Genomic DNA, 22,967 nt, shown 5'->3' on the forward strand with positions numbered 1-22,967 from the left:
AAAAATGTAACCACTGCACTGATCAAATAAAAAAGTTCCCCTGGGCAAGAAGATAGATGTCTAGTAGCAAGATTAAACATGCCTGGTATTAACACAGTGTTGAAGTTTTTATAACCCTGTCACAATAGAACAAGAGAGGATAAACATATGAATGATGCAAGAGGAATGTGTTCTCTGTAGGGTGCATGTGAGTAACAAACCTTTAGAGTATTGAGTAAAATCTCCACTCTTTCTTCAGCCATTGCAGGGTTGTCATGGTAACCAGTCCTACCAGAAGCAGCAGCAAAATTGTGCATCCGCCAATCAAAGCTGTGCACTATGACAGCCATACAATAATACCCTACATTATCAACCAGACTTTATGCAAATAATAATTTTACAAAACATTCGATATTAAAGGTGCAATAAGCAAATTTCATATTATTATGTAACTTATAATATTTTTTCATACATGTATTAATTGAGTATTAAAAGACCCATTGAAGCGTCATGAAATACACAGCTTTGCTTGCTTATGTAATTTCATCTGAAACAGAACATTAGGGTGGGACATCCCATTTGAAAATAGTCAATAGCGTTTACTTTACCCCACAACCTAATCTGGGGTGCGTTTCCCAAACAACGACCAAGTAACTCGTTGCTGAACGACCATAGTACGATGCATCGTTGAAGAAACGAGCTACCTTGTCATGACTGTTTCCCGAAAGCATAGTAACTTTGTCGCACATTCGTCGTTTGAACCATGTTGGTTTAATAACATAGTTGATGATGTAACGTGGGAGGTGAAGTACTAATTAATCTGTGCAAATCAATTTAATGTCAGATTATTGCTGTAAATAACATATATTGCATTGGAAGACTGATTTAGTTATTGTGATTTAGTTATCTAATGTTTATTTTCAAGATATTTAATTCACGCGCAAGTTCCCTCTTACGTCACTTCTCCCAGGGATTCCCCAGGGTCTTAAAGCTCGTAGGGCTCTGCACATGCGCAGTTTTCAAATGCAGCGCTTTCATTCTGTTTACAAATTTAAAGACGTAAAATAAAATAGTAATATATTTCGAATGATGGATATAGACTGTACTACATGTTTATTGCTTATTTTGTTCAAAAGCATGATCAACATAATGATAATAACAAGGAACGATGCTTCTAACGACAGGTCAAGAGCTGTCGTTCCAGAGACACAAGTTAGCGATGCAGTTTGCGAATGTTCATTTGAACGATGGTTTCGGGAAACACCAAATCGTGGAACGATGTTAGTAACGATGGAACTTACGAAGTTCGTTGGCTAACAATGATTTTGGGAAACGCACCCCTGATGAGAAGCAGAATGATGTCATAAAAATAAATTACTGCTAAGTTTTGTACACTTATGATTTAGTCTGTTTTTGGAGCACACTAGTTTAGATATCTATAACATATTCATACTAACATATTCAAAGCCCAAAACTTCCATTTTGATTGATCTGTGCATTTACTTTGCGCTATAAAAAAGATTTGTTGGTTCAACTAAAAAAAGTAAGTTACCTGCCTGCCTTAAAATTTTAAGTTAATTCAATTTTAAAGCTGCCGTCGGCAACTCTGGAGGATTGAGCAATTTCCAAATGTTTACAATTTAAAATCTCGTAGATACCTCCTCATTTCAAATGCTGGTCCAATATTGATCCTTCTAGTTTTATTACGGCACGGTCACGTTCTATCTTTGTTTCCGTTTTTCATTGGTTGTGCTCTGGTTGTTAACCGAGGAGACAAATAAATATGAAGCTTAGATAGAGCTTCCACCGTTGACAGCCCTAATAGTCTGTAATGAGAAAGAGCACACATTAGAATAATATATTCACATGCCTTACACAAACTCTTAATAATGAGTCAACCCTTTTGGATCATTACATCATACATATAGCATAGTTTATGTATAACAACCATTTGACTAGGTACTTGCATTAAAACTATAGCAACCATAGGAAACCATGAATGGCTCATTTTTATTGTCAGATCAAAGTAACTATGGGGCCTATAAAACAAACCTTGGCATGCAGTTTGAAGAAGCCTTTAAGCACATAGATAATATAGTCCTTAATTTCATTTTTTAGAGAAACAAACTTTGTGATACACACTCTAAAAATGCAGTTTTTTTCAAGCCATTATTCTTATTGTATCTAACCATGACTGGAAACAACCCAGCATTTTCAGCTACCATAGCATTGATTTTAAATAAATTTCTGCACTCACCTGCTCATGGCTATGTTCCAAAACAACTCTCATTGTGCTCTCACTCATTTGCACCATGAGACATTCTTGCATCAGTCTTTCTGTGTTTACATAAGTAGTATGTGTATGTGGGATTTGATGCCACAACACATGTTGTCAAAGATGTCGCAATCAAATACAGACACACATGGCATATATGGTTTACGGAGGCCATATACGGGGGCCATTTAAATGAGAGCGTGTGTGATACTGAATGTACATATTGAATTTAAAAATTAATTTAATTACAAAAGAATTTATACACATATAGGGTTAATGTGAACAAGATCTATGATTTTTTTTCACAAAAGAGCACTCCCTTAATCTTTATACTTCCATTACTGTATATTTTTTAAATGCTACATGTATCAAGGGTTTAGATACACTTGTAGTATTACTAATTACTAGTTACCACAGTTTACAATAAAGGAAAACCACAGCGAGGGACATTGCTCTTTCAAAAGTCATTTTTTAGGGTCAGACACCATAAAAATGTGTATAAAGGTGCTAAAAAGGCACTTTTAAACTTTTTTTGCACATTTTCTGGCTTCTGACATCGCTAAATAAAGTTTTTTTTTAATGTTTTTTAAGGCAGTGACATGAATATAAAGTCAAAATTGCTGTAAGTAGCAGTTAAGTTAGTAATAAGACATGCAAAAGACACTCTAAGTCAAAATCCCTGACTAAAAAGCTGAATTTCCATGACCTATGTCCGGGAAGGTGTGAGCCTTGATAATATAGTGTACACGTAAGTTTAAAAATTTTGGCTTAAATGTGTGAAATAATTAAACAGTGCCAATTTAAATTGTAGTCAGAGGAAACTCGGAAATGGTATTCCTTCCTTCCTTAAAGAGTAACTAAACCCTAAACCAACTTTTTTTAGTTAATGATCTGTAAAAATGATGCTTTATTAGTGCTGTTCATTGATTTAAGTAACTTTTTTGACATTTGGATATAAAGTGTTTCAATACTACAATATATGGTGTAAAAACGTCTGAGTGCTGCCCTCTTTAGGTTGAACGGTGGCTACTGCAGTTGAATTTTCCTATTGGATGTTGGGTCCAAAAAATGACTCGTGACGTAAGCAGGTTCAAGCTCACCACGCCCTTGTTAAGATCTCACCACATACTTGATACGAGCTTAGTTCGTCCCCTAAATCTCCGTTGGAATCTTCCCACTTTTCTTGCATTTTTCAAATATTGCCAGTGGGCGGAGTCAGGCTCTGACCAGGGGTTTAGTTACTCTTTAAAGGGACATTCCAGCTCCCCTAGAGTTAAACATTTGATTCTAACCATTTTGGAATCCATTCAGCTAATTTCCGGATCTGGCGCTAGCACTTTTAGCATAGCTTAGCACAATCCATTGAATCTGATTAGACCATTAGCATCGGGCAAAAAATAACCAAAGAGTTTCAATATTTTTCCTATTTAAAACTTGACTCTTCTGTTGTTACATCGTGTACTAAGACCGATAGAAATAAAAAGTTGAGATTCTAGGCAGAAATGGTTAGGAACTATACTCTCATTCTGGCATAATAATCAAGGACTTTGCTGATGTAACATGGCTGCAGCATACTCAGGCCCTGTCCCAAATGGCACACTCCGGACTTGTGGTCCTCCTCAGAGTCCACACTTTGATGACATCACGTAGTCCAGACTTTAGGGACCCTTGATGCGAGTCCACGGGGGTGCACCGAAGTCGTATTTTGGGACAGACTCGAGCATCACACCGGAAATAGGTAGAGAAGTTGCCCGTCAGTGTGAACTCCTCCCTTCCATCGTCTGATTGGTCTGATTGCCCTTTCGCAAGGACTTCTGGGTCGGTAAAGTGCGCGAAGCCTGCTGCAGTGCAGGCTTCGCTGAAGACCGCATCAAGGGGGCAAAGGAGGCGCTGATGAGCACACTTCAAAGCGTAAAAATTACAGATGGGACACCCTACGGACTCGTAGACTAAGCGAGAACGCGCAATTTAAGGCCACGAGACCGAAGGTCCACATGAAGTGCGCCATTTGGGACAGGACCATAGTGATATTACGTATTGATAGGAAAAATATTTAAACACTTTGGTTACTTTTAGCGCGATGCTAATGGTCTAATCAGATTCAATGGATTGTGCTAAGCTATGCTAAAAGTGCTAGCGCCAGACCCGGTGATCAGCTGAATGGATTCCACAATGGTAAGAATCAAATGTTTAACTCTAGGGGAGCTTGAAAATGAAAATGAAACTTTCAAAAAAAGTGGAGTGTCCCTTTAAGTTAACAAGCGTATTACATTTTCATAAATGGAAACTTACATTTAAAGCAACAAACAAAAATACCTGATATTCCATGACTTGGACAAAAAAATATAAAATTCCCTGACTTTTAATGTCTGGAAAAGACCTTTAAAAATTCCATGATATTCCAGAAATTCCATGAACCCTGTATATGGACATGGGCATAGATACAAAGCGAAGGGTTAGTTATAAATACAAAGAGTAAACTGCAGTTAAACACATAAGCTTTTAGATCAAAAAGGTTTTTACTACCACCAGAAACATAGTCAAATAAATCCAGACATATGACTGGTCATTTATCTCTCTCTCTCTCTCTCTCTTTTTTTCTCTCTCTCTCCCATTCTCACTATGCACAGCTGTACTACAGCAGACACACTTATATTCTCATATTCAAAGTGTTTATGCTCTAGTTTGTCTGCGCTGAAGGCTTCTCGTTATCGCTCTTTAATTTATTCTCTTCATTCACCTTCCCCAATCTCCATGTTATATCATCTTTGATCATTTCCCTCATTCCATCCTTCTTCATCCTTCTATCTCTTCACACTTTCATATTTTCACTGGTTGTCTATTTGTTTTCTTTATTGGTTTTTACAATGGAGGCTGAAGCAGTTTATAACTACAGAGCGACAGAATGCGATGAGCTTAGTTTTCAGAAGGGGAACATCCTAAAGGTGAGTGTAAGCATGTATGTTTACACACGATAGTACAGTAATACTATAGGGATGCTTGATCAAACATTGTGTGTGTGCAGATACAGTGAGCCGAAATATGTGTCCTAAAACCGCTGTCTTTTATAGAAATACATTAAATTTCAGTTTCTCTATCATCAGGATACCCAGAGGAATTTTTTATTGCTCAGAGGTTTTATATTTTTAGCTCTGCACAGTTCTCTGGTAAATTTGATTAAAGCATCAATTTTGTCTCAGACATTTGTATGGAAAAAGAATCAAATGAGATCATTGTTAAAAAACATTAGGCGTACATTATCATTCAATTAATGTGGAAAGCATTGCATGCATAATCTGGTCGTAAAATGACTTTAAAATTAACAATGTTTTATTATCATTGAAAAAATGTTTGTATTATCATATAGTCCTGTTACAAATACTAGGGTTAAATTATGAATTATGTAAATTATAATTTTCCTACAAAATACCATAGTTATGCTACACCATTGTGACATTAGTAACAATGTTCATTTGGATAATGGTTCGACCAGTTAAATAGATTTGAAGGAAAATATCACAAAAAGAGATACAATAATGGGTGACATTTGAAATTTTAGCAGTGAAACAAATGTTATAAGGAAAACATGGCCTTGGTAATGTTTTTCTAAACAAAATGCTTTGAGGTTGTGGCTAGGTAGGATACAGCTACGATTAAAATCTCGCCGAAACGAGCATTGTTTTAATCCCAGTCCGACCCCCAAAACCTTACACGATTTTACCGTACCTGATCCTATATAACCAGAACCTTTTAAGGGGCTGTCGGTCAATCTGTTTGCCCGTTCGTATGGCTGTCCATATGGGAACGGAAAGCGGAGGGAGATTGTTTTTTAATTACTAGCTTGTCAGGGGAAAACGCTATATTCCAACGTTGATTTGCCAATTACAGTCATAGTACATTACATATACAAGGTAAGTGTAAATATGAGGTCAGTACTGGGTTGTATTGGTTTCTTTTCTTACCTGCTCCAAGGGGGGGGGCTGAGTGGGCCTGGCCCACCCTGGCCCCACACCACATTACAGTCTATCTTTTGGCCAAAAATCTGTAATGTTAACAGACATAATAATTATTAAAGGCACACCATGGAACTTTTTGGCCACTAGGGGGTGCTAGACATGTATTTTTCACGTCTAGCGCCCCTAGAAGGAAAGGAAAAGAAGACAACTCTTTAGGTCACAAAATGTGCCTTCCAGCATATCATGTGTCATATAATATAATTTCATGGGTTACATTTTTTCAAACACCAAAAGATCGCGTAGCTCATGTTTACAAGTAAGTCGTAACGGTGATAGCTTGGTTAAAGTTGATATTCAAAAATATTGCCTTAAAGGGGAATCAAACCCTGCTCACCCGTGTCCTAGGTCCATGACGCCACCACGGCGCCACAATGTCACATGATGTAAGTCTCTCTCTAAACTCTCCAAGTGGCCTCCAGTAAAATTCATGTAAAAAATTGTCCGGGCGCCAAACAGGACTTATATATGCAAGCAATATAAAATCACTTACTAGTATAAAAGCATGACGGCCAAGTCAGCATCAGTCAGAAACCCTCCCCAATATAATTGATCCTTGTCCTTCTTTTTATTCTGTCACTCTCCCCTTTTCTCTTTCTGGTCTCCTCCGACAAAACCTTGGGTTTCTTTTTCTAACACAGTCTCACCCCATGGCGTCAATATTTGACGACACTTGACCATGCGTCAATATGTTGACGCGGAGGGTATACCTTTCGCGTCATTTTTTGACGAACTGGGGACTTCAATACTATTACGTCCGTTGCATTCTCTTTCCTATTTTCTTACCATTTTCGCGTCGGTTTAGGGTTAGATTACGCAAAATTAAACAGTGTACGCGAAATTAAACAGTTGTCACCTGGCGTTGGGGTTAGAGTTAGGTACGCGAAATTAAACAGTTGTCACCTGGCGTTGGGGTTAGAGTTAGGTTTGGGTAGGGATGTCATTATGTAAATCTAACCCTAAACCGACGAGAAAATGGTAAGAAAATAGGAAAGAGAATGCAACGGACTTAATAGTATTGAAGTCCCCAGTTCGTCAAAAAATGACGCGAAAGGTATACCCTCCGCGTCAACATATTGACTAGGGATGTCCCGATCAGGTTTTTTTGCCCTCGAGTCTGAGTCCGAGTCATTTGATTTTGAGTATCTGCCGATACAGAGTCCCGATCCGATACTTCTATAATACATAAAAAAAAGAATAAAGAAGAGCGAAAAAACAGAACCAGGATGTTCCTTATGTCATGCCGCACGCATTGCTGTTTCTGTGTGGAGTCAAAAGAGTCTAACTCTGTGCCAGCGCATAACTACAGATGTGTTAAAAAATAATGAATATATAGTATATATGTTCAGGGGTTAAATTGGGGTTTGTTTTGTGGGGAGGCTCTGTTGGGAGGGAGGGTTCGAGGGGTAACATGTTTAATCCTGATGACAGCAAAGCACTGGGTGTGTTTCAATGACATTTTGTATCTCTGATAGGATTTTATAAGTTTCAGTTTTAAAGCTGTGCCACATGTTGACCCAAACTTTAAAACCTGAACTTTAAATTATGCAAATCTATGAGTCTGACACCCTATATGCATTTGGTGCACATGTCATTATGCACAATTGATCAAACTTTGAATGAAGTTATAAGACTTAACCTCCTTGACTCATTCTAGGCATAAGATAGGCTACCCCAAAAGACTCAATTAACAAGAAAAACAACATACTGATTCAGCAATATATCTTGTAAATTAGCCATAGAGATTCCCTAAGCTGCTCAGCAGTTAGTTATAAAATACCTATAGTTAGGTCGTGATTCATTTGTATAATCAAAATACATTATTTTATTAAACTATACAATCAGTTGTATCCAGTTATCTAGTGTAATGAGATGAGTGACATGGCTATACATACTTTAATACTTTGTTTCTAGACTTCTATTAGGTTTTTTCGACATGGGCACCATTCTTACCTCTCTTTCTCTCTCTCTCGCTCATCTCTACAGTAATGTCAAATGATCCTGCGCGAATGCGCGTTCTTGAGGTTCTGAGTGAGACGCGGAACTGCGTCTGAGCACATGTTGACAATAACGATCAACGCGTCTGTTTAAATGAGCGGTAAAAACGCGGTTTTGTCGTGGGTTCCTTGCACGCACGAGTGTGAAGCCTATGAATGAAAGCACGTCAATAGGCTTGTTCGACTTCATGCGGCGCCGCAACAATCGACAGCCTGGTGACGTCAAACTACCGCGAGAGTGATCCGCGAAATCATACGGAGGAGTTTGCTTTTAAATCGTCTCGCGGAACTTTGACGTCATGCAGCACCACAAGAACCAGCAGCCGGATGAAGTCGAACAAGCCTATTCTCTTCAGTTCACACGCATCAGCGCAGCGCGTACACTGGCGCGGAGCAGAGCGAGAACTTAATGGATTTTAAACCCTGCATATGTATCCGAGTCCTGATCGGGAGGTAACGTCCGATTCCGATCGAGTCTGAAACCACGTGATCGGGGCCGATTTCCGATCACGTGATCGGATCGGGACATCCCTAATATTGACGCATGGTCAAGTGTCGTCAAATATTGACGCCATGGGGTGAGACTGCTGCTTCGGCCATGTCAAAAACATCAGGAAAATAAATAGTTGCGCTCTCACGTCCGAATTTGAGGAAGTGGATGAAGTGACTTATGCCGTAAAGCAGATTTTTGTAGTTTTTTGTTTTGTGCTCTGGTAACTACCCGAAACCCGATACAGAGCCCTTCAGGCTATGGTAGACATGTCATTCAACCTATTTTAAGTTGATGTACCATCACAACAGGTCTTGAAATATATTTTCAAGACCCGTTGTGATGGTACATCAACTTAAAATAGGTTGACTCACGTGACTGTATTTTTCCTACAGTACGATAATGAAAGCACTTGAACACAACACATTTGTAAATACCAGTTTACAAATGGAAAATATCATCTTTTCTATAGCACGTGAAGGCAGCATGAGTCTGAGGAGGTTTTGAGAGGAAGGAGCGTGACTGAAGCTTCGTTCCAGGCAACCTGTAACCCGTAAGTCACGACTTCAAAACCACGACTCACGACTCTGGGAGTACATTGATCTAGTATGAGTTCAAAGGTGGGAAGTCATTGGTTTGACTGCCGTTCCAGTACACCTTCACGGGTAGAAGGTTGGAAAAACAAGGGTTACAGGTTGCCTGGAACGCACGCGTACTCCCAGTTCAGAGTCGTGAGTCGTGGTTTTGAAGTCGTGATTTACGGGCTCAAAAACCTGCCTGCGATGCATAAATGTTTTGCTAATGCTAACTCGTGAGCTAACATCTCTCCAACCTAAGTACAAACCTTTTATTGTTTTAATCATTTTTTAAAATTAGTTTTACCATTAGTACATTGTGCTGTCTGTTACTGATACACAAAATTTTGATTTAAAGTTGACTTTAAAATTGTTTAATATATTTAAATGCACTTAAACTACACCGCTTTAAAAAAACGATATACTTTCTAATGGTTACCATTATGTACCATCACCCATTAGTATTAAAATAGGGTGACCATACGTGCCATTCTTTCCAGACACTGGCAAGGATTTTGGGTGTGTCTTCCAGAAGTCGTATTTGTTGACCGCATACATCATTAAGGTTCTAACATTTCAGTTAAAAACATAAGACATACAATCTTTAGTTTCATGCTTACCTTTAAATGTAACGGTTGCTTTTCTGAAATAAAACCTGAAATAATAAACCTCGATGACCTTTGCGGTCGACAAATACGACCATGAAATCTTGGCCAGGATGGGTCCAGGAAGAATGGCACGTATGGTCACCCTAATTAAAACCATTATGATTTTTTTATGTAGTGTGTTTTAAGCTTTTTTCCAGTGTGATATGGTGAACTGTGATGTTTCTAGGTTTTTCCAACAGGGTGAGCATTGATCTTTTCTTTTCTTTAGGTGTTAAACATGGATGATGATCCAAACTGGTACTTAGCTGAGGTGCAGGGCAGACGAGGATATGTGCCCAAGAACTATATCAATGTAAGACCTCACGCGTAAGTATCACATACCTAAATGTGACCGTAACTTAGCGTTTTAATGTGCCTTGTCATCACCAGTCAATAACAAGGTCATATGTTTTGGACAAAAGATCTTCAAAATCACTTTTAAAGGGGACAAGAATTTTTTAAGATGTCAAATAAATCTTTGGTGTCCCCAGAGTACATATTTAAAGTTCTAGCCCCAAATACCATATAGATAATTCATATAACATGTTAAAATTTCCACTTTGTAGGTGTGAGCAAGAATGTGCTGTTTTTGGGCATGTCCTTTTAAATTCATATAAGAGCTGATCTCTGCACTAAATAGCAGTGCCGTGGTTGGATAGTGCAGATTAAGGGGCAGTATTATCCCCTTCTGACATCACAAGGGGAGCCAGATTTCAATTACCTATTTTTCTACATGCTTGCGGAGAATGGTTCACCAAACTAAGTTACTTGGCTGATCTTTTTCACATTTTCTAGGTTGATAGAAGCACTGGGGACCCAATTAAAGCCCTTAAACATGAAAAAAGTCAGATTTTCATAATATGTCCCCTTTAAGGAACGATTCCAAAATGCTCAGACTCACAATCCCGGCCTTTATCTATATGTTATACTATCATTTACAAGTAACACATGCTACACTCTAAAAAACTGCTAGGTTATTTTTAACCCATTGTTGGGTAAAAAAGAGTCGAGCCCAGCCCGTTGGGTTGTAATTGAACCTATGCTGGGTTGTTTCATATCAAAATGCTGGGCCAAATATGAACATTTACAACAGTGGGGCTTGTCCCTTTTTGACCCAACTCTGGGTTAAAAATAACCCTGCATTTTTTTGAGTGTACATTTGCCTTGTGAAATTAATCCGTGTCATCCTGTGTTTAACCGCACCATGACTCGTAAATTGCTGTGGGTTTGGCCTTCCGGTACGACTTGAAATGAGCTATGAAAGGAAATCTTTAAAATCCCTTATCACGCAGTTCTTCAAACGGAATGACTAAGACTCTCGCCAGACATTCAAGTTTAGTCAAAATCAAAACCCAGACCAAATCTCAGCAGACATGCTGTGTCTTGACCTCTTTCCTTTCACAATAAAATAAGACAATCTGTTGAATTATAAAAAACTTTATGTGAAAATTTAATGTGGAGAAAATAGGAAAATAATAAGTGCTGATTTGATGAAAATGTAAAACTATATGTAGTTCATGTTTTGTGTCTTGCAATATTATATATCTGAATGAAAATGAGAAACATAATGCATGTGCACCTGAACTCCATTCTGAACCATTTTGTCTATATAAAATGTGCAGCAGTAGACCCTTTTTATTTCATAAATCTACAATATAATGCCAAAGTGAATATCTTGTAATTCGCAGGTGGTTCGTGGGAGGAATTTCACGACTGGATGCGGAAAACCGTCTGAGACCTTTGGAGTGTGGAACGTTTCTTATCAGGGAGAGCGAAAGCACACCGGGAGAATTTTCTGTGTCTGTCAGGTCAGATACACCCCTTTAAAACGAAACCTACTTACAGTAGATTAAACAAGAGACCTAACAAATGTCTGTAAAATGCTTGTACTCGTATGTGTGTGGGTGTGTGCGTCAGTGTGGGTCCTTGTTACCCTATATCTGTTTCTTCATTAACACACTTTAATTGGAGTGGATGTGATGTAATCGCTTTGCTCCCAGCTCTCTGAAACCTATTTAAACAGTTCAGTACTAGATGTGCCAAGAAATTAAGAGGTTTCAGTAATACGTTCTTTGAAGCGTCTAATGGATGAAATGTTATCGTATGGGCTATGAGGTTTTGATTAAAATGTCCACTCACACAGATGTGCGATAGTAGGCGATTTATAGGTTGGTTTCACACCCAAAAATCCAATAATAATAGTATATTTGCGCAGCCACAATTATAATCCATTACTGCTTACGTGTCTATGGTTGCACTTTTTAAAGATATAATAACTGTAATTACAATTATGTATTAAATACATAACAACCGTAATCGTAAAGCAATTATAATATGAATAATACACATTATGACAGCTTAATATCATAATGATTTATATATACATGATTCATTGAAATTGTAAAGGTTTTTATTTTTCACAGACAGGGTCACATATTAGTGTTTATTTTCTCTTTATTCTGTAAAGAGAAATTCTAGAGATGGCTTACAATACAGGCTTGGATTGGTTTCATTGCACAGGGTTTACGTTTTAATTTCTCTCTCCTTCGATTTTTTTTCAGCCACTATCTTTCTGTCTCAGAAGAATTAGTCGTTTTAGGTCAGATCTCTGGTGGGCTAAAGTAATTTAAAAAATAAGATCATGTCCAAATTTTATCTGCATTGAGTTAGGATCTATGAATGAAAGGTGTTAGACAATTATGCAGAGATTATATACAAAAACGTGTCATAATGCACAAATAATGCCATGAGTCATGACTTTAAAGTATTCTTTAAAGTCCCCATGAAATCAAAACTGACAATATTAATTTTTTAATTAAATATTGCAGTGTTTATTAAAGGAGTAGTCCACTTTAAAGATGGGGTCTATTGACTTTTCATAGTAGGAAAAAAAATACCATGGTAAGTCAATGGGCCCCATCTTTAAAGTGGACTACTCCTTTAAATACAATTTATCCATGTAAGTCACTTATTTAAAAATCATGTGCCCTCATAAACTTTCATTAAAATGTACTTTCACTTGTGGTGATCTTTCTGTGATGATGTCAGCTAGACGGTTTGGGGCGGGAGCATCTGTTAACTCCGCCCCTCAAAGTGTCAGTATGCTGCAAGTTCCATTTTTATTTAAATTATTATTTCTGAATGAAATGCATACTTTTCTATATTCAGTCAATTTAAGTCACCCCTGCTATTTTCCCAGAGTGAAATTTACACAACAAGTAAACTCGATCGCAACTTCTGATTCACGGGGACTTTAACTCATTCCCCGCCAGCCTTTTTTTTAAAAGTTGCCCGCCAGCATATTTGTGATTTTCTCGAAATGCCTTCCAGGAAAGTTTTCTTCTTTAAATATATAAACATACAAATATATCAAATGAAAGAACAGGCCCTCTTCTTTCAAACAAACAAAACGGGAAAAAAACATTTCATGCTATCTTCATTTGTTCTCTTTTTATAACCTCTTAAATATGGATAGGTTTCTTCAAAAATACCACATTTTGAGCAAAAAGCTAAAATAATTGCAGGTTTATAAAGGAATTTTGTTCAGAACAATGGTCAAAACATACACAGAGTTTAAAATGTTGTTAAATTAGTTTTTGCTTCAGTTTTTTATAAATTGGGTAAGATCGCTACCTTGTGGATAATAGCGGAATTACAGATTACCATAAAAACTCGTCAGGAAAGCGTCATTGGCAGGAAAATGTTTTCTCTTAATTGACAAGATAACTAGTCAATGGCAAGAAAAAGAGTTAAATATTTAACAGTGCCAATTATTGTATAGAAATATTGCACAAGCACGCCAAAATGTAATTTTTTCACATTTGGTCGACATTTTTATCCAAAATGATTTACAGTGCATTGAATTTATATATCATTTTATCAGTATGTGTGTTTCCTGAGGAAACTCAAAATCCAAAAATTTATTTGATGATGTTGATATCAGGTCTTATGTTTAACCTGTCATGAAAGATAATCATTTATGACTTATCTATTCATGACCCATGAATGGTTGAGTTAAATATGGACAAACCCAGCAGTTGGGTTATAAATAAACCTATGGATTGTTTCAACTCATGGCTAGAATAGGTTTATTTATAACACAACAGTTGGGCTTGTCCATATTTACCTCAACCATGGGTTGAAAAACCCAGCATTTATTTGAGTGTACTTATGTTTTTGCGAATATTGCATGATGCTGCATATAAAGACTTAACATTTGTAATCAAATAAGAACACAATGTGATTGCTTTCCAAAATATGTGTCATCTAAGGAAACTGTAATGAAATGATTTATGATCAAGGAAAGAAATGCATAATTCCCATTGTAAGGTAGGCTATGTGACATATTTCAGTTATTTCAACATAAAAAATTGAGACAATTTGAATCCTATTCTATTTGGGCTGTCAGATTGAAGTTTAATACAAATTCAGTTGACAGTTGTGAGCGAATTTGAACTGGTATATTGTATTACGATCAATGACCCAGCCTGCTCTTCCTAAATCTGTCCTTTGTTTTGTAACAACAAACACAAAAATGGATCCACATACTTTAGGCAATTCCTCATTCTGTTAACATTGCAATGTTTCTGTCTGAACAAGAAAAGTGCGGTGCAGCAATGTGTGGGCCGCTGGATGTGTGAGTGTTTGTGTGTCATATTAAAAGCAGGTGTGGTAGGGCGGAGTCCTCAGGTGATTGAAGACATATGCCACAGGCGTTTTGTTTTTTATTTTTTTGTATAATGATTTACGTCAGTCTTTAATTTAATGATGAACAAATCTAGGCAACAAATCGATACTAAAATGTTAAAGGTGACTTTTTTCATGTTTAAGTGCTATAAATGGGTCCCAGTGCTTGTATAAACTTAGAATGTGAAAAAGATCAACCCAGTAACTTAGTTTTGGTAAACCGTTCTCTGCAAGCATGTGAAAAAATACAGTAGTTCATTGAAATCTGGCTCCCCTTGTGATGTCAGAAGGGGATCATACCGTCCCTTAATCTGCACAATCCAACCACAGCACTGCCATTTAGTGCAGACATTACCTCATTTGCATTTAAAAGGACCCCAAAACGGCACATTTCTGCTCACACATACAAAGTGGCAATTTTAACATGCAATTATCTATATGGTTTTATGAGCTAAACGTCACAAATACGTACTCTGGGGACACCAAAAGTTGTTATTTGTTAACATTAGTAAATGCATTAGCTAACATATACAGACAATAAGCAATACAGTTTAGCATTTGTTAATTTAAGTTAATGTCAATACAATTGTTTTGGTTCATTGTGCATTACCTAATGTTATCAGTTACAACGCTTGATAAATGTGTAGGTAAATGCCGAAATGAACATGGATTAACAAAGTTTAATAAATGCTGTTGAAATATCTTTCATTGTTAGTTCATGTTACCTAATGCATTAATTAATGTTAACAAGTACAACCTTATTGTAAAGTGTTACCACATCGTGACTTCAATGCCATATTGATTAAAATATGAATGACATGCATAGTTCATTTGTGGTTTTAAATAGTTTACTCGGGTAATATTAGTGTATTTTTGTATGTGAACGTTTCTGTGTTTGGTACCGGTCCATGTTATCCTCAGAAGTGGACAGTAACAAAGTACATTTACTTGAGTACTTAATTACACAAAATTTTAAGAGCTATTTTTTTCTGGAAACTTGCTGCTTTAACTTTACTTTATTTGAAAGAAAAATATTTTACTTTTTACTCCAGTAAAGTTAAAAGTCGTTAATACGTAGCTTAAATTGAAAGTCAGTGAATGATTTTTCTTCTCTAAAGCGTGATTGTTTTTTTTTTTAAGACAGCCGTTTTCTTGTATCCAAAGATATAGCCTAGGCCTACGATAGTTTTCTGACAGTGTCAGAAATTCAGCATGATCAAAGCACAGTGTGTTTGCTGCTTGGTATTTGTCGAGCTACGCGTCATCATCATACAGTCTACATTCATGTCATACCCAAGTTTAAAGGGGACATTTCATGAAAATCAGACTTTTTCCATGTTTAAAGAGATAGTTCACTTTAAAATGAAAATTCTGTCATCATTTACTCATCCTCATGTTGTTCTAAACCGGTATGAATTTTTTTATTCCGATGAACACAAAAGAAGATATTTTGAGAAATGATGGTAAACAGCAGATAGTGACCATTGACTTCCATAGTAGGAAAAAAATAATTTGAAAGTATTGTGATAAATGATATTTTGATAAATGATGGTAAAAACACCCAATACCCAATAAATTCCATAATTTTTTATTCCTACTATGGAAGTCAATGGTGAAATTGTGAAAATTGTGAAAGCTTATTGCTTTAATGTAAACTTTAAATTTCTAGTGAAAGTTTTTATAAGGGGGTTGTTCGCAGGAACGCAAACTTGTCGGCAAACTTCACTCTTTTGGTTCCAAAATGTAATTATTGTCTATATCATGTACAGAATGCTACCATTGTAAGCGTTATTTCTGCAGGATCAAATGTTAGATAGCATCATTTTCAATGAACAACTTTTACTGTCGTGACCTAAAGTGTATTCTGTTATTCTGTAAGTTGCTTCAGAGACATAAGTTATTTAAAGTATTACATACAACAATGCAACAGTAATAAAATACTATACATTTTTAGAATGAAAAGTTGTATATTTTAACATTAGTTAAAGGGATAGTTCGGCCAAAAACGATATTAAACCCATGATTTACTCACCCCCAAGCTGTCCGAGTTGCATATGTCCATCGTTTTTCAGACAAACACATTTTCGGATATTTTAGAAAATATTTTAGATCTTTCAGTTGATTAAATGTAATGTTACGGGGTCCACCAATAGTCCACGACCTTCAAGTCCAAAAAAAGTGCGTCCATCCTTCACAAATTAAATCCAAACGGCTCCAGGATGATAAACAAAGGTCTTCTGAGGGTAATCCGCCCGGTGTTGTTGTAGAAATATCCATATTTAAAACTTTATTAACGTAAATAACTACCTTCCGGTAGCGCCGCCATCTTAGACTCCTCTGTATTCAGGAGAGAGTATTAGCGTAGTGTACGCACTTTTCTTAGTGACGTATGACAAATTCGGAGGGCGGGGGCACAGAGCAGCAGCAGAGAAACCTCCGTAGGCTGCGTAAGCTCTCATCCTGAATGCGGACGTGACTAAGATGGCGGCGCTACCGGAAGGTATTTATTTTCGTTAATAAAGTTTTAAATATGGATATTTCTACAACAACACCGGGCGGATTACCCTCAGAAGACCTTTGTTTATCATGCTGGAGCCGTTTGGATTTAATTTGTGAAGGATGGACGCACTTTTTTTGGACTTGAAGGTCGTGGACCCCGTAACATTACATTTAATCAACTGAAAGATCTAAAAAATATTCTAAAATATCAGAAAATGTGTTTGTCTGAAAAACGATGGACATGCAACTCGGACAGCTTGGGGGTGAGTAAATCATGGGTTTTTGGCCAAACTATCCCTTTAATGCAAATTGAACTACGCGAACATCAACTAACAAAGATTAATAAATGCTGAAATTCAAGTTAGCTATGCATTAACAAATGTTAACAAACACAACTTTTTTTGTAAAGTAAATTTACTTAAGTACTACCGAAAACAAGACTTCTGCATTTTTACTCGAGTAAAAATCTGTCTTTAACACTTTTACTTGTAAAGGAGCCATATTTGAGCTGTATTATCTTTACTTTTACTCAAGTAATGGCGTTGTGTACTTTGTCCACTTCTCTGGGTTGCTATGTGTGATTGCATTATTATTGCTAAAGTGTTCAAGCAATGAAATTGTTTATATATTAAACTCTTTTAATTCTTCTGCAAACAACTGTTACTTGCCACAACAATTGCTTGATTATATTAAAACATAATGTGATGCTTTTAGTATCGATATCTTTTTCACAGCTCACAAGCATAGACTTGTTTATTGACTCAGACTTGCTGAGTGTTATCTGATAATTCAAAGTTATTAACACCGTGTTCGGGTGACTTGAGATCATTCTGGGAACTGACTGACTGTCAAACTATGATTAATCCGTCCAAACCTTTGATCACAACTTTCTAACGTTATAACATTCTTATCTTCAGATTCACTCAACTGGTAAGTCGTGCCAAGATCTGCACCCTTATCTTCACGGTAAACAACTCTCATACTTTCTTTTTCTTTATGACTAGTTATGGGGACCACGTGCAGCACTTCAAAGTGTTGAAAGATGGATTGGGTCAGTACTTTATATGGGATGAAGGATTTAGCTCCCTTAACCAACTGGTGGATTTCTACAAAATCAACAGTATTGCCAGGGAGAGGACTATCTTCCTGCAAGAGCCCAAGAACACACTTGCTGTAAGAAATACTTACATAACCACACAGTACTGTACATAACCGCATGGTAATTGTGATTTCATCTAGCAGAACGTGTTACTAGATTACAGATTTTGGGGTTAGGTTAGGGTTAAGGTCAAATTTAAAGCATCCTATGAGATTACACTCCAGGACTTTTTTTGAAAATATGCTCATTTTTCAGATCCCAGAGTTAAAAATTTGATGCTTACCATTTTGGAATCCATTCAGCTGATCTCCGGGTCTGGCGGAACCATTTTTAGCATAGCTTAGCATAATCCATTGAATCTGATTAGACCACTAGCATCGCGCTAAAAAATAACCAAAGAGTTTCAATATTTTTCCAATTTAAAACTCGACTCTACTGTAGTTACATCGTGTACTAAGACCGATGAAAAATTAAAAGTTGCGATTTTCTAGGCAGATTGGCAAAGAACTATACTTTCATTTTGGCGTAATAATCAAGGACTTTGCTGCTGTAACATGGCTGCAGCAGGTGTAGTGATATTATGGAGTGCCCGAAAATAGTCCCCTTGTTACTTTCAATAAAAGTGGATTATTTTTAGGCACTGCGAAATAAAATTGCGCTTGCTGCAGCCATGTTTCAGCAGCAAAGTCCTTGATCATTACGCCAGAATGAGAGTAGTTTTAAATCGGAAAAATGTCTCTGGTTATTTTTTAGCGTGATGTGGTTTAATCAGATTCAATGGATTATGCTAAGCTGTGGTAAAAGTGGTACCGCCAGACCCGGAGATCGGCTGAATGAATTCCAAAACGGTAAAAATTACATAATTAACTCTAGGGGAGCTGGAAAATGAGCATATTTAAAAAAAGTGGTGTCCCTTTAAAATCTCAATTATTTCTCCTAGTCATCAAAAAGATTAAATTGAGATGCAAGTTACCTGCCTCAGATATTTATCCCCAAAAAGACAAAATCTCACAAATAACTCCATTAAAGTTTCAATATAAATCTCTAAAATGTCTGAGCTCGGCAACCAAGAGTAGATATTATTGAAAATCTCAAACATTTCTTATCAAATATACCCTTTCAAAAAGTACCCCTTCGCACCTAAAGAGTTCATATGGGTACATATTGCCATAGATATGTATAAAGGCTAGATGTCTCGTCTGCGCTGCTTGCCAATTGAGTGAAACGTCCGCATTTTGGCGGCCATCTTACCACAGGGCGCTCGCTCACTCGTAGCATTGAGTTTTAATGATGCAGGTACTTTTAAATGACCATAACTTGCTTAATTTTTTACCGATTTTCAAACGGTTTGGTTTGTTATAAACGTCAAAAATGTACCTATGACACTGCATACCTATACTAAAAATAAATAAAAAACATGTTACAGTATCCAGAATTATAGCCACGTTAATAACGTTTGTAAAAAACCAAACCGTTTGAAAATCGGTAGAAACTTGAGCAAGTTATGGTCATTTAAAAGTACCTGCACCATTAAACTCAATGCTACGAGTGAGCGAGCGCCCTGTGGTAAGATGGCCGCCAGGTGATGCCGTTAGGGACTAGCCTTTATACATATCTATGCATATTGCTACCAGATGTATGAACTTTTTAAAGGGTACTGCACCAGTTACAGCTTGGGACCATTTTTGATTTACAGCTCCTAATGAATTTGAACAATATCTTTTTTTTAATTATCCTATGCAATTTTAGGACAAACTATAAGGAAACTTAAATCTCTGGAGCTATGATGGCGTTGATGGCATGTTAATGGTTTGGGTTATAATATAGTAATAGATTTAGGGACAGGGTTCATTTGGCACAAACAGAAAGCTGAAGTTCTTATCATGTGCTTCTGTCTCAGAGGCCACGTCATGCACAGGCACTCTTCGACTTCACACCTCATCATGCGACTCACCTGCGGTTTCTGCGAGGTGATGTCATCGACCTGCTTGACTGTTCAGATGCCCAGTGCTGGAGGGGGCGATGCCGCGGCAGAGTGGGTGTGTTCCCGCCGGAGTATGTGCAGCCGATTTACCACTGAGACTTCAGAGCGTGACCGACCAATGAGTCACTTTTGTTAATTACTATTAATTATGCATATTATATACATTATGCATCAGGTCTTGATTAAGGTGTGTGTGGTATGTTCCTGTAGCTCAATTGGTGCTGACAAAATGTGTACCACTGTAAGTCGCTTTGGATAAAAGCATCTGCCAAATGCATAAATGTATTTACATAAATGTACTTTTTGACTAATTATAAAGCAACGGTATTTTAAAATGACGGTGTGAGATTGAAAACATCTAGGTTCTAATTGTGATCCTGTCACCCAGCGCAAGAGTCATAATTTAACATCATCTCTTCAAAAACTGCCGTGCATCTCGTGTGCATGACCAAAACATCCTTAATGTCCTAAAAGGACTGTACTGCTTTACAGCGCCCGGCCTTTATTTCATTATGAGAGATGGGAAAAGTGCAATCTGGATATCCAAACCCTTTTTCATTTGTATTTAATGGCACTGTTTAATCACCCTCATGTCACTCCAAACCTGTTTAACTTCTTCCTTGGAACATGAAAGCAACATTTCTCAGGAATTGGACTGGTAACTGTTTTCCATCATATTAAGAAAACTGCTATAAACTAAAACAAAGCCTTTAAAACACAAAGTATTATTATTGTTAGCTCAAATTGTGCTCTCTTTTATAAGTCACTGTGGATAAAAGCATCTAAATGATTACATGTAAATCTAAGTACAAACTTGAGAATTTTGTGAAAGATAGAAACAGTCTGTAAATTTACTGCTGTGAATTAAGAAACAAAAAAAATGGTCAGGTTGACGATTAACCTGCTTTACAGTGCAAATTTATATTGCCGGTAAACATCTATGGCTTCTTATCTTATCTGGTATTTATCTTAATAATTTATTTGTTATTATATTGCTTGATGTGTACGATTAAACACAATAAGGAATTTAGTGATGCATGTCTTTTCTGTGGTTTATTGCGACATGTTAGTTAACATAAACATCTGTGTTTTGAACAATACAATTATTACGCAATAATATATCAAAATTCCTACACTTAAACCTGCTGACTCACCCATGAACTCAGAAAATATGCTATTACTGTTTAAGTTATTAAATAAGAGACAAGCGTGAACCTGTCCTTATAAACTGTAAACATTTCTTGTTGCACTTAAATTTTTAATCAAGTTTAATCAACTTGAAATAACTTAATTGTAACTTTCTTGACTAGTGAGAAGTTGCAATAAATTATAAAAATAAAGTTGAAATTACTTTAGCTAATTCGACTTTATTTTTTATAATTTATAGCAACTCCTCACTAAGTTGAAAAAGTGCATTTATGTTTTTTAAGCGTCTGTTTATAGTGATTATACACTATAGCTGTGTCCCAATTCGAAGGCTGCGACCTTTGAAGGACGTATTCTTGGGCAGCGGGACTGAAGGCCACTGTAGTAAAGCCGTCCCAATTGGACGGCTGCTTAAAATGAAGGCTGTGTCTGAAAGCTTAGGCAGCTGACTTGTTGCCTCGCTCCCTTATGTGCTTAATCAGCAGGTGACGCAAATTATAGATTCTCGGAAGGCTAGACGTCTCATTTCAGTTATTTTCGTGGACTTTACAGCCTTGGAATTTGGACACAGCTTGTAAAAAATGATGTGGTCATGAGTCATGACAGCATGTGCATGTAGACCTGATACAGTCTGGCTAAGAGTAACCCACTTCGAGCCAAAATAAACTTGAATTTGTTTACATGTGTTGGCGAGATGTGTGATATTCCATCATATAAGCAAAGTCAATAGTGATTACGAGGTGTTATTTTTGAGCCATGGTTAAACGTCTATTATATTTTCACTGAAAGCCCAAATTTTGCTTTGCTTTAGCCAGGGCGTCTGGGCTGTGTTTAGACAGCTTACTTTACCTCATCAAAATAAGTTTAGCAGTTTTAACATTGCTTATATGTTACAGCTGCTCATCAGAAGTCATTATTTAAAATTGTAGGTTAGAATGACTTAAACAGCGAATTTGATTATATTTAAACATTGTGGTCTGTAAGCAGGAAGACCACTGACGGATGATCTCATGTAAATTTATGTTGGATCCACCCATGTGAAAACATTTGTTCTCTATATTGTTTTTCTTTTTTTTGTTAAACGACTGTATGAGCAATAATATGCTATAAAACAAATTAAGTAATTACTTATAAACGTTCTCACTAATAAATTTGAGAATATCAAGCAATTTCCATGAAATGTCTGATGTGTGCTTAATGATGTTTTCCCTTTAAATTACACCTGATGCTTAGTTATTTATATATCTGAACAGGTAAAAGCTGTGCAATTGAAATGTGCAGGCATATTATGCAATTAAAAAAGACAGACAGAGCTAAACCTTTTAATAAATGTACAGCATGTGCACCAGAGAGTAAAGAGACAGTTCACATTTAAAATATCAGTGGCGGCCGGTGACTTCTTTTTTCGAGGGCGCTCGATGCAAAGTTCGTCACAACATGTATGTAGCCCGTCATCTGTGTGGTTCCTTTTATCAAAATATGTGTTTTGCGCATTGAGAGATCCTGTGTGCATCATCTTGTCAATATAAGTGCCTGTTGCAGATGCATCTAAAGGGTTTTTGATAAAAGAGATGCTC

General features: G+C 36.8%; 1 protein-coding gene across 1 annotated transcript; it reads left to right on the forward strand.

Moving 5' to 3' along the window:
* Positions 1-4,885: 4,885 nt before the first annotated feature.
* grapb (GRB2 related adaptor protein b) lies at positions 4,886-22,510 on the forward strand. Its single transcript, XM_065254312.1, has 5 exons — positions 4,886-5,199; positions 10,206-10,303; positions 11,665-11,784; positions 18,166-18,334; positions 20,161-22,510. Exons 1-5 carry the CDS (start codon positions 5,122-5,124, stop codon positions 20,338-20,340), a joined length of 645 nt encoding a protein of 214 aa, XP_065110384.1. The 5' UTR covers positions 4,886-5,121; the 3' UTR covers positions 20,341-22,510.
* The last annotated feature ends 457 nt before the right edge of the window (positions 22,511-22,967 follow it).

Source organism: Paramisgurnus dabryanus, chromosome 4 (assembly GCF_030506205.2).
Source record: "Paramisgurnus dabryanus chromosome 4, PD_genome_1.1, whole genome shotgun sequence".
NCBI classification, from domain to species: domain Eukaryota; kingdom Metazoa; phylum Chordata; class Actinopteri; order Cypriniformes; family Cobitidae; genus Paramisgurnus; species Paramisgurnus dabryanus.

Bases quoted from the DNA above. Each gene is read 5' to 3' on its own strand.
- grapb (XM_065254312.1), top strand. From the start codon at position 5,122: ATGGAGGCTGAAGCAGTTTATAACTACAGAGCGACAGAATGCGATGAG. The intron at 10,304-11,664 runs GTAAGTATCACA...TGTAATTCGCAG, and splicing joins ATCAATGTAAGACCTCACGC to GTGGTTCGTGGGAGGAATTT. The intron at 18,335-20,160 runs GTAAGAAATACT...CTTCTGTCTCAG, and splicing joins AGCCCAAGAACACACTTGCT to AGGCCACGTCATGCACAGGC.